General features: G+C 46.5%; 1 protein-coding gene across 4 annotated transcripts in view; it reads left to right on the forward strand.

The window, feature by feature from the left end:
- EHMT2 (euchromatic histone lysine methyltransferase 2) overlaps positions 1-9385 on the forward strand; it is a 43502-nt gene extending 34117 nt beyond the window's left edge. For all 4 annotated transcript variants that reach the window (XM_088128623.1, XM_088128620.1, XM_088128622.1 and 1 more), the window contains 7 exons: positions 962-1106; positions 2492-2569; positions 3722-3837; positions 4798-4884; positions 5052-5130; positions 7074-7249; positions 8109-9385. In XM_088128623.1, the coding sequence (XP_087984749.1) occupies positions 962-1106; positions 2492-2569; positions 3722-3837; positions 4798-4884; positions 5052-5130; positions 7074-7249; positions 8109-8289 (862 nt within the window). In that variant the 3' untranslated portion in view covers positions 8290-9385. The remainder of the gene's footprint in view (positions 1-961; positions 1107-2491; positions 2570-3721; positions 3838-4797; positions 4885-5051; positions 5131-7073; positions 7250-8108) is intronic.
- Positions 9386-11216: the final 1831 nt, after the last annotated feature.

An 11216-nucleotide genomic window follows, 5' to 3' on the forward strand; every position in this document is an offset into this window, starting at 1 on the left:
TTGGATGTGCAGGTGCTCCCTGGAGATCTCTTGCCTGTTTCCAGCCCCGGAGAGTTCAGGTCCCTGTATCTTAAAACATAACAAGGTCCCAGAGAGCTGAAGCTACAGCAATAAATGGACAGCTAAAATAAAAAAGGACTGCAATGCCCCCTGTGTAGAAGCATCCTACATTTGGGTTCTTTGGAGTCAGAAAATGGGAAGGGTTGGGGGAACAAGATAAATTTACATACAGTTATGCACAGTGTAGAAAAATAGGCGAGAGAGAAGTTTTTGTCCCCTTTCCTAAGATTAGAAACAAAATTAGCTTGACAAAGGAGGAGATTCGGCAGCTAGAAGCAAATAATTCATTCAGCGTAGCTGAACTTGAGAAGTGACTGAATTAGACCAATTCATGGAAGAAAGTGATTCGCATTGTGATCCAAGGACAGGTGATATTGGGGCACATGAACTGTGCTTTTCTGCTTGTGGGCTTTCTTTCAAAGGCATCTGACTGTCCAGGATGAAGACGAAACTTATGACTATTTGGTCTCATCCTGTGTGGTTCTTGTGTTTACTGTTCCTGTCTAGTCTGGGGGATCAAGAAGTTGCAGCAACTCTGAGTACACAGTTCTGATTACCTTCTAGCAGTTCAAAGTCCAAGGTTGGAGAAACTTTCCCCTTCGTTATACCTCCGCCGATTTCAAGTATTTTAATTAAAAACAGGGGGAGAAGAGTGGAAAGATTTTCATGACGCTGTTTTTTGTCCTAATATTTCTTCCCTACTTTTCTGTATAAAAATAAAATGACTGAGACTTACAAAGAGGGTCCCGCAATCATCCACAGTAAACACTCATGTTAAGCAGGGTGGAATATCATTTAGCAAGATAGTGGAAGCAAAAGCTGTTAAAACACGGTGGTGTTCTTGAAAACTGCTGCTTAAAAGGGGCATCCGTCATGGGTTCTGCTTTCTTTCTTTAACCAGGGACGTGGCTCGTGGCTACGAAAATGTGCCCATTCCCTGTGTCAACTCTGTGGACGATGAGCCCTGCCCGGATGATTATAAGTACATCTCGGAAAACTGTGAGACCTCCACCATGAACATTGATCGCAATATCACCCACTTGCAGGTATCCTTTTAATCTAACCCAAAGCAGCAGGGCTCCCAGGTACAGCCAGCAGAGGGGAAAGCCGAAGTTGAGGGCCAGAAGCTTTGCCTGGCTCTAGATAGTTATTTTGGCCTGGGAGGGACCATGGTTTGGTGGGAGAGCAGATCCTTGGCGAGGCAAAGGGTCTCTGAAGTGATTCCTGGCCCTTCAGTTGAAGAAAGCTATGGAAAGGATTCTTCTCTGTCCAAGACTGATGAGCCAGTGCTGTTGGTTAGGGGAGGCAGTACAGACAGGAATTGGGGACAGCAATTTGCAATGCCTCCAACAGAAGAGAATCTGTGTAGTTCAGGGTTGAACTGCGGAGTCCTTGGTGCTCTCTGAGCTTGGTGGTTTGCTGGTAACATCATCAGTGCCAGTGAGTGTAGGGTTTGCTCCCTATTTATATACAGTAGTTTGCCCTGCCAGTGTTGGTGGGGGTGCGGTTTTCTCCTTGGTAGTTCCTTGATTAGGGTGTTGTTCTCTGCTTGAAAGAGAAAACAGAAGAGGAAAGCAGAAAACGATTGAAACAGAAGCAGAAAACAACATCCTAATCAAGGAACTACCAAGGAGAAAACCACACCCCGCCAACACTGGCAGGCCAAACTACTGTATATAAACAGGGAGCAAACCCCACACTCACTCGCAGTGATGATGTTACCTAGTGGGGCAGTGAAACATCTGCCAGCAAACCACCAAGCTCAGAGAGCACCAAAGACTCCACATCTGTAATGCCTTTATGTTGCACTACCAACATTTCCAAATCAAATGAATAGTTTGATTTAAGAACCAACTTTAAGTTTTGATTAAGATTTTTAAGAATTAAGCATAATAAGAATGGCTGGCAGTCTCGCAGGACAGACAAGCCTTGCAAGAAGACTGGTTCGAGCTCTTGGGAAATTTGGGGCAGTCTTTAAAAAAACATATAACCTCTGCAAGGCTAGCTTCCTGGCTATTGGCTTAACAGCGCTAAAACGTATAAAAAAGAGGTGTGGAATTGAAGCAGTTTGATTTCAGAGTAGTACAAGGCTGCCTGTTAGGTATGGCTCCTGTGCTCCCATTTTTGCTACCTCTGGTTTCTTAATGGCTGGCTTTGCATGTGGCACAGAACTATGGTTTATGTATTTCCTCCGTCTGGAGAGGCTACGTAGCTGCCCTAGCCTAGAGCAGTGTTCTTCAACCTTGGCCACTTGAAAATGCACGGACTTCAACTCCCAGCATTCCCCAGCCAACATAATTCTGGGAGTTGAAATCCGCGTGTCAAAGCTGCCAAGGTTGAAAAACACCAGCACAGAGGCTGGGTGGCGTTTGGCACCATCACCTGCCAGGTGTCACCTCCGTTTTCCCGTCTCTTCTTCTCACATTGGCAGCATTGCACATGCCAGGACGACTGTTCCTCCAGCAATTGTCTCTGTGGACAACTCAGCATCCGCTGTTGGTATGACAAGGTGAGGGGTTGCCTCTGGGGGGGCAGAAGAGCTGGTGAGCAAACTGAGAACCTCAGGTTGAGGATGTGCGAAAAAATCTACTTGGGCGCATGTGAGAAATGTCACTCAGCTACAATCTTCCTTTGTTAACATGCTTCCCTGGGCTTTTAATATTTAATATTTATTTTTATCAGGCCCTTAAAGCAGCATACACTCCCCCTCATGTTTTCCCCCACAGCTACAGCCCTTTAAGGCAGGGTGAGCTGAGAGAGGGGGACTGGATCCAAATCACTCTGAGCTTCCATACTCAAACAGGACTAGAACCTGGGTTCCTCCCCTCCATTTCTAGTCCAGGACTAACCACTACACCATATGACCTCTCTTTCCAAGGAAGTCCTCCTTTTTTCAGAACCTTACATGTCTTTTCAGGGCCCCTTTAACTGATGCTCCTGTTCGTGGTGCCAGTCAGGCTGGGCCTTAAATATATATTTATTGGTTTATTTTACAATACTTGCATCTTTCTGTTGAGGCTTCTCCTTTAGCAGGAGATTTGAGGAAAACTCAACAGCCCCCTGGCCTTTCAGCGTCTCCTCTTGGTTCTTGCTCCTCTGTCCAAAGGACAGATCATGGATGGAACCGGAAGGGAAGAAGAACAGTTTACTCAGGAGACCTTAAGATCCTGATCATTGCATGGCCAGGTCCTGATACGTGTCCCCTAGTAAAAAAGAATTTTTTGCAATTCTCTTGAGCTTTGAAATGTGATCTGCAGATCTTCTCAGCAGATGAGGCAGTAAACGCCAGTTTCTTAAAAGGAGGAAATGTACATATCGTCAACTTTCCTGATATCTGCTGCCTTCCAAATTCACTGTGGTCGTAATTTCCAGAATTCCATGTCAGTCTGCATTTCTGGAAGTTGTAGCCCCCAGTAGGTAGGCATCACATGTCAGAAAGTGAGGCCTAAATGATTCTTCTTCCTGTGAGAGGAACATTTATTTTTAAAGTTGACAACTCTTCTTCCCCCCCCCCGCCCCACTCTTGCTAGTTCAGACAGTAGAAATGGAAGGGGAAATGTTGCCAGCACATGTCCCACGGCCTCATTGGGGGGGGGGGAAGATGCTGTTACCATGACAACGGACCCATCACCATTACCTTCCCCTTTGTGTGTCTCTGCAGGACGGACGCTTGCTACAGGAATTCAACAAGATCGAGCCCCCCTTGATCTTTGAATGTAACCAGGCCTGCACCTGTTGGAGGAACTGCAAAAACCGGGTGGTGCAAAGCGGCATCAAGTGAGATCTTGGATTGATTTACTGTGTCTCCTAAACTGAAGAATGCAGAAGTCGTTTATGGGATAAAGGAACAGAGACTAGAATGCTCTGGAGGGGACCAATTTGGTCTAGCACTTAAGCCGCTGAAGTGGGAATATGGAGGCCCAAGTTCTAGTCCTGCCAGCTGGGTGATTTTGGGCCAGTCTCTCTCTCTCTCATCCTAGAAAGAAAGCAATGCCAAACTACTTCTGAAAATAGAAAAGTGCAGGGATTTGCTTGCCAGGAGTTGAGGGGGGGGAAAGTCTTGGAAATTAGAATGAAAGGGGGATGCTCACAGATTTCACTTGTGGAATTCACTGCAACCACATGAAATAATTGGCATTAACTTCTTTTTTTAAAAAAATCGATTTTGTTGTCGTTGTCTTATTACTGCTGATCATATTATGTTCCACCCTTTCTCCAGTAGATATCATAGCCTGTCCTTTCTCATCCCCTATTATCTGGGAATTTGGGGGATTGCAGTGCAGCGCATCTGAAGGGCCCAAATTGGGGAAGTCTGGTTTAATTATTTCCTGCTATCCAGGACAGGAGTCTTTTATGAGAGTTATTTTTTATTGGGCTCCCCCTCCCCCCTTATTTTGAAGACCCTATAGATAAGGAAGCTTAGGGAAGCAAGCTTTACGTTTTCACAACTCTGTGTGAAGGAATGGTTTGATGAAGGCCGCGCTTGGAGAGATAAGCATTCCCTTAGCCCCCAACAGGAGTGTGGGAAGGTTAAGAAGATGAGACTGGCACCACCCTAAGGAATTCACGGTATTTTGGTTTGCTGGCTTGGGAAGTTTAGATTCAGTCTGGAGAGATTTCTGTCTTTGAGGTAGAAGCTAATAAACGCAACAGAACTGTATCTGTACTGTCTCGTGGAGTTCTTTGGGCTGAACCTGACATTCTGCATCTTTCTAATTCTTATATTCTTCATCAAAGGGTTCGCCTGCAGCTGTACCGAACTGCAAAAATGGGGTGGGGCGTCCGTGCCCTTCAGACCATCCCCCAGGGAACTTTCATATGCGAGTGAGTGAAACCTTTGTCCATCTGGAGCTTTCCTTTATATGGGGGGGGGGGTGGAGGGAGGAAGCTGTATGCCTCCAAGGTTTGGGGCTTGTTGTAACATGCTGGCTTAAAGGAACAAGCCATCCTCTAGCCGACTCTCCCCTTGTTATGTTTCCTTGCATTAAAAGGTATGTAGGAGAACTGATTTCTGATGCAGAAGCTGACGTCAGGGAAGATGACTCGTACCTGTTTGATCTAGATAATAAGGTAAAGTCTCCGTGCTTTGTGGTTTGTATATTTTTGATTTGTCATTTTCATTTTTAATCATGATTGTTAAACAGATGAATAAATAAAGTTGGAAATTGGGCATCAGATGAAAGACTGCTTCTCCACCTATCTTCATATTTTTTTTGTCTGAACATTACACATATTTCTGTCCAGGCACAACACAAAAAACTCTGAGCAAGTTCCATAGAATAAACAGCAGAGTTAAAATATCCACAGTACAGTTTAACAAACCCAGCAGTTGGTGGAGGGTACAACCCTCATAAATAGGGACAATAAAGCAACAGCAAAACAAGAACAACCATGATAACATAAAAATAGAAATAAAGATGGCGACATCAAATCAAATCAGGGGAAGGCTGTCCGAAACAGCTTGTTTGTCAAGAGTTTTCGAAAGATCAACAGAGGGGTGAACCTCATCTCCAGAGCGGGGCTCTTCCACAAAGTCACGCTTCCTTCCTCCAGCGTTCTTGAACCTCCCAGAAATATGGGACTTATAGTAGTTTCTCCCTAAGAGAGCTAACTGGTTGGGCTGGTACTGGCTGGAGTAGGCAGTCCTACAAGTATTTTGAACACTGCACAGTGTCCCCACACATCTGGGGAAGCTTAACATAGCTCCTCCTTTTAAATAACCTAGCCATGTTGCAGCTGGCACTATTTTCCAAAAACAGCCTTCCTGTGCTGTTCCATTTTTAAGATGGTGCTTGTCCTCTGTAGTTGTATACTTCTATTAAAAATAGGTGTTTGTGCAGGGAAAGAACACAGAATGCTGCTTGAAAGGAGCAGACTGTTTTTAACAGAAAAGAAGGTCTTGTGGCTGCTTAATGACTAACTAACAATGATCACTGTTAGGTTAGTCATTAAGGAGTCGCAAAACTCTTCTATTAATCGTCTGTATCGTTTAAGTAGCATGCTCTATTGTTGTTGTCCCCCCCCGCCCAAGATTGAACAGAATATTCTTGGGGGGGGGGCGGTTTAGGACATCTCTGCTTTTACAAAAAAACAGCACAGATCCTCGTTTCCAGAGTTGGTCAGAGAGGCATAAATACAGTTGAAGCTGGAGCGGCAGCTTCCTTAAGGCATGAAGGAGGTGATGCAAATCTTTGATCTTTAAAAAAAGCAACAAACTGGTTGTGATCTGCAGGGCTGGAGCAGGTGTGTAGAGGAACTCCGGAATTTGCTTAGGGAGTCACAACGGGTGGGGCTGGAGCAGCAGGTGGGAGCAGACTGAGTGATTAGGTTGATCGCTAGGTGGCAGCAAAGAGATGCAGAAAACGTACTCTTTACTGCTATCTAGAGGTTCTCCAGATTTTTGCAGCCTAGATCTGGCATCTCCAGTACTTCTGCAGCCTGCTAGCTCTGCTCCTCCCCCAAAAGAGGGCCCAGAGCTGCTCCTGAGAGCGGATGGTGTGTGCAAACCCTGCACCCCATGAATCCTATGCAAATCAGTTAAAGGAGTGTTTCTTAACCTTGGCTACTTTAAGATATGTGGACTTCATCTCCCAGAATTCCCCAGCCAGCATGCTGGCTTATGTTTAGCCTAAAGAAGGGAAAGCTAAAGGAGGACATGACAGTAGTCTTCCAATACTTGAAGGGCTGTCCTAGAGTAGAGGGTGTGGATTTATTCTCCAGAGGTTCCAAGGGTAGGACAAGAACCAGTGGGTGAAAGCTTTATACAGAGAAGGATCCAAACTCAAAATAAGAAGAGATTTCCTGGGTATGAGAGCTGTTAAGGAACAGCCTGCCTCCTGGAGCTCCATCACTGGAGGTTTTCAAGCCAAGGTTGGACAGCCATTTGTCAGGGATGGTCTGAGGATTCCTGCCCTGGGCAGAGGTTGGACTAGAAGGTCCAAGGTCCCTTCCAACCTGAGGATTCTAGGACTATCCAGAAGAGTTTGGATAATGGTTGGTCTTTCCTCCTACAGGATGGCGAGGTATACTGCATCGATGCCCGTTATTATGGCAATGTCAGCCGCTTCATCAACCACTTGTGTGACCCCAATATCATCCCTGTACGAGTGTTCATGTTGCACCAGGACCTGCGCTTCCCCCGCATTGCTTTCTTCAGCAGCCGGGACATTCAGACTGGCGAAGAACTTGGGTCAGTCTCGGGGGAATTGTGTGTTGGGTGGAATTAGCCAGGAAGCTGCTGCAGGTTCGGAGTGTGGGGGGGAGATGCGCTCCTCTGCAAGTAGCTTCATGGTGGCTCTCAACCTTTAGCACCTTAAGTGCCACCGATAACTCTGTCAAAGAACCCAGGTCTGCTGTAAAGGCAGCGGGTGGAGAAATTCAGACTTGCAAGGTTGCAAGGTAGTCCAGACAGGAAGTGTGCCCAGATGAATTAATTCTACTTTATTGTAAAGTTACATTAACAGAATCTTGCAAGTCTGAAGGTACATTTCTCCTCTGTCACCTTTACAGCCCAAGAAGCTAGGGAGGGTCCCTTCTGAGACATTTGCCACACCCACATTCCTGCTGCAGGCTAAGCTACCTCTTATCTGACCGTTCCCCTGGCTGTGGCTCTTCCCCCTGTCTCCCTAGGCCAGTGTTGTCCAAACTTGGCCACTTTAAGATGAGTGGACTTCAACTCCCAGAATTCCCCAGCCAGCATGGATGAGGAAGTCCACTCATCTTAAAGTGGCCAAGTTTGGACAACACTGCCCTAGGCCATTCCCACAGACCATTACAGGTACCAAACAAACATGAACGTAGGCATAGAACCTCCCCTAATTAGGGGGTCCCAATTGAGAGCCCCCTTTCCTTTGTAACCTCTGCCTTCTTTCACCGGGGAAGGGTGCTCAGAAGAGAAGACTGAAGAGCCCAGCCATAAAAAAGAGGAGGGGACATGAGATATGCTGTCCTGAGCTCTTCATCAGGACTTTGAAAAGCTAGATTATTCCGGTACTCAAGGTGAACTAAGTCATCGTTATGCTTTTTTCCCCTTGTATCCTGGGCTGCAGATTTGACTACGGGGACCGTTTCTGGGACATCAAAAGCAAATACTTCACCTGCCAGTGCGGTTCAGAGAAGTGCAAACATTCGGCGGAAGCTATTGCCCTGGAACAGAGCCGCCTGGCTCGCCTGGAGGCCCACCAGGACGTGCTGCCAGACAGCAGCAGCTTCCCGGCCTCCCAGGCTTAAGCTGGGTCCTGCTGCCATCCTGCATGTCAAATTGCTCCTCCTCCCGGCCCCGCCCCAGCCCCGCCCCTTCCTTCCACCCGCCATGGACTCTCCTCTTGGCCCGGGGTTTGGAACACGGAGGCTGCTCTTCTCCAAGAGGAATTTGCCTTAAGAAATGCCAAGTTGGTGGAAGGAGAGAAGAAGCCCGAAGAAGCGTGCCTGGAGAGGGGTGGGATGGGTGGGGTGCCTGTGTGTGAAAGGAAATGAAACCTCTGCAACAAAGACAGCTCCTGGCACAGGAGAAAGGGCCAGATCATCTGCGCTCCTGACGTTTTTCCTCAACAGACCGCTTCTGAGGCACCCGCAAAGTCTGACCCTCGTGGCCTGCTGGAGAAACATCTGCAGGGGTGGAGTGTCTTCTTCCTTAGATTTTGTTTTGAAGTGAAGCCGAGGCAGATGCTGTTGTGCCCTTTCTCTTTCCCCTGAGCTCAGTGGCCTTCTGACATGGCCCAGCCAGATCTTTGGCACATGCCTCCGTTTCTCTACCTGGAGGCAGCCAGCAAAAGCAAGAAATTAGGAGCTCTCTCCAACTTGCTGGGCCAGGAAGACAGCCTCCACCAGAGGCTTGGGGATGCTCTGGGGTTTGCTGAGCACAGAAGCAAGGAGGTGGTCCAAATTCCGTGGCAGGAGGCAAGTTCCATGCGCTCTTCTGTGCATCCACGCATTGGGGAAGGCTGAGCGTAGAAACCAAGGGTCAACTTTAAAGGCCTTTTTGCCATCACTCGTGGACTTGTGCTGATGTGTGTATGTGTGTTGCTGGCTGGAAGGACCAGCGCCCGTGGTGGCCCTCCTTGGGGGCAAGTTCATTTTGGATCAAGGTTCACTTTTGAGTTGAAGCCGTAACTTGTCCACTCTCTGTCTCCAAGGCTCCGGTATTTTTAGTTCTTTTTTCCCTGTTCAACCCCAGTGAGGGAAGTTTGACTCAGTTTTGAGGGCCAGCCTTATCTCAGTCTCTTTTTTGTATGGGTTTCATAACTTGGGGGTTTTATAATGTAATTTTCTGGCACCGTAAAACCAATAAACGTTGGCAATCTGCTGGATTTTGATACGATGAAAAGCAGCTGCAGCAGCTCGCAGATTATTTAGTGTCTTTGTAGTCCATTCCTCTGACAAGTGCATGCAACCTGCATTATGCCTCCTAATTCACATACCTTTCCCAGGGCTGGCCCGATACTTTTCATTTCGCTGTTGGGGGCAGGAAAGTAAATGCCTCCACAATCAGCTCTCCAAATCCTTGAGACCCAGGGCTAGTCAAATCCTTTCAACATCTGAGATACACGACCCCCTAATGCCTCTATCTCTTCCTGTGTTTAAGGTGAGCGGTGCTTTAAATGACAGTGATTTAAATAATCCTCTGCTGTCCTTATTAAGAGCTAAATTAATAGGAAGCCATTGCATTCTGCTTAATTCTACAACTAGCCCTGTTATCTAGCCAAAGTAAGTTTTGGACAGTGAAGGTTCCCATTGCCAAAAAGGCGCGCTCTTTTGTAGCTTCAGGCCTCTGACAAGGGGTTTAAGGACTAAAAAGATACATATCTGGGGTGCACAACCTTCAGGGCTCCCCATGTTATTTTCAGAGGGCCAAAGTAGGTGGGCACAACTTGGATTTTTCACTGGGCACCAAGAAAGATTCTATGCTTTTTGAACATTTTGTATCTTGAAGTGGTTAAGTGACACCTCCAATTTTCAGCAGTTGTCTCTCAGTGACTCCCGGAGGACAGAGGGCACAGAAAGGACTTGGCAAGCCCAGATTGTCATTAATCTTGCAGGTAAACTACAAGTTTTAACCTACAAAGGCATGAAAGGCTTGAGACCTGGTCTCAAGCCATTCATGCCTTTGTAGATTAAAACGATCTGTTTAAACTGGAGGCAGTTTGAGAACAAGAGCTGCTAAAATGGAGTGGCTTAGGAGGAGGTGTGGCTGACTGGCCAACCAGGACTCTGAAAGCACCTACGTTTTATTTTGTGAAAAAATCTACGTATTTGTGGAGTCCTTGGGGTTCTCTGAGCGTGGTTGTTCAATTGCAGACGTTTCATTACCCAACTAGAGTACATCATCAGTGCTAATAGGTGTGGGGTTTGCTCTATTTCTATACAGTAGCTTGCCCTGCCAGTGTTGGTGGGGATGTGGTTTTCTCCTTTTTTCCCCAGCCAAGCCAATAAGGGAAGAAGTCAAGAGAGGAGGGGAGAGTTTCCCTACACAGCATTGAGGAGAGAAGAGCAGACAAGTGGAAAATAAAAGGTATAGGGCTAGCAGCTGAGGCTGGTGGGAGTTGAAGTCCAACACAATGGGCAGCTGCGACCAGGATGGAGAAATTGGGTGACGCGGCTAGAAAACGGAATAGGGAAGTGGTTGGTGTCCTTGAAAGGAGTAGATTTATTTCCTTGTGCAGTAAAAACTCCCAACAGAGGGTGAAACCAGAAGAAAACATGGCCCCTTCAGGGATGATGAAATGAATCAGGAAAAGAGAACAGGTTTATTGCTCGTTTACAGAGCACATACTTGACCCACCAGATCCCAATTTTAATCTGTAGATGGGTTGGAAATTAGCTCTTGTAATCCCTACTGATTGACTAGGAACATTTTGGTGCTGCTTCAGTCAACTAAGTACAATACCTAACTTTACAGGAATTAGCAGATTCTCGGTATTTTCAAATCTATTAAAATATAAATGCAATCAACATAAATCCTATTGCAATTATAAAAACCATAACTTACCTCACTGAAATAGCCAAATGCATTTCAAGCTCTCGCATCTTTGAAGGAGCCCTGTTTCTAAAAGCTTCCTAAATGTTAAAAGTGAGAGTATGGTTCTTGTAGCTGGGGGGGGGGGCAATTCACAAGGAGAGGAGCTCCTCCACAGAAGACTCACCCCAAGATCCCTCAT

Source organism: Python bivittatus, unplaced genomic scaffold, assembly GCF_059951505.1.
Source record: "Python bivittatus isolate LINGU-HERP-01145 unplaced genomic scaffold, Pbiv_v1 ctg000800_np1212, whole genome shotgun sequence".
NCBI lineage: Eukaryota > Metazoa > Chordata > Lepidosauria > Squamata > Pythonidae > Python > Python bivittatus.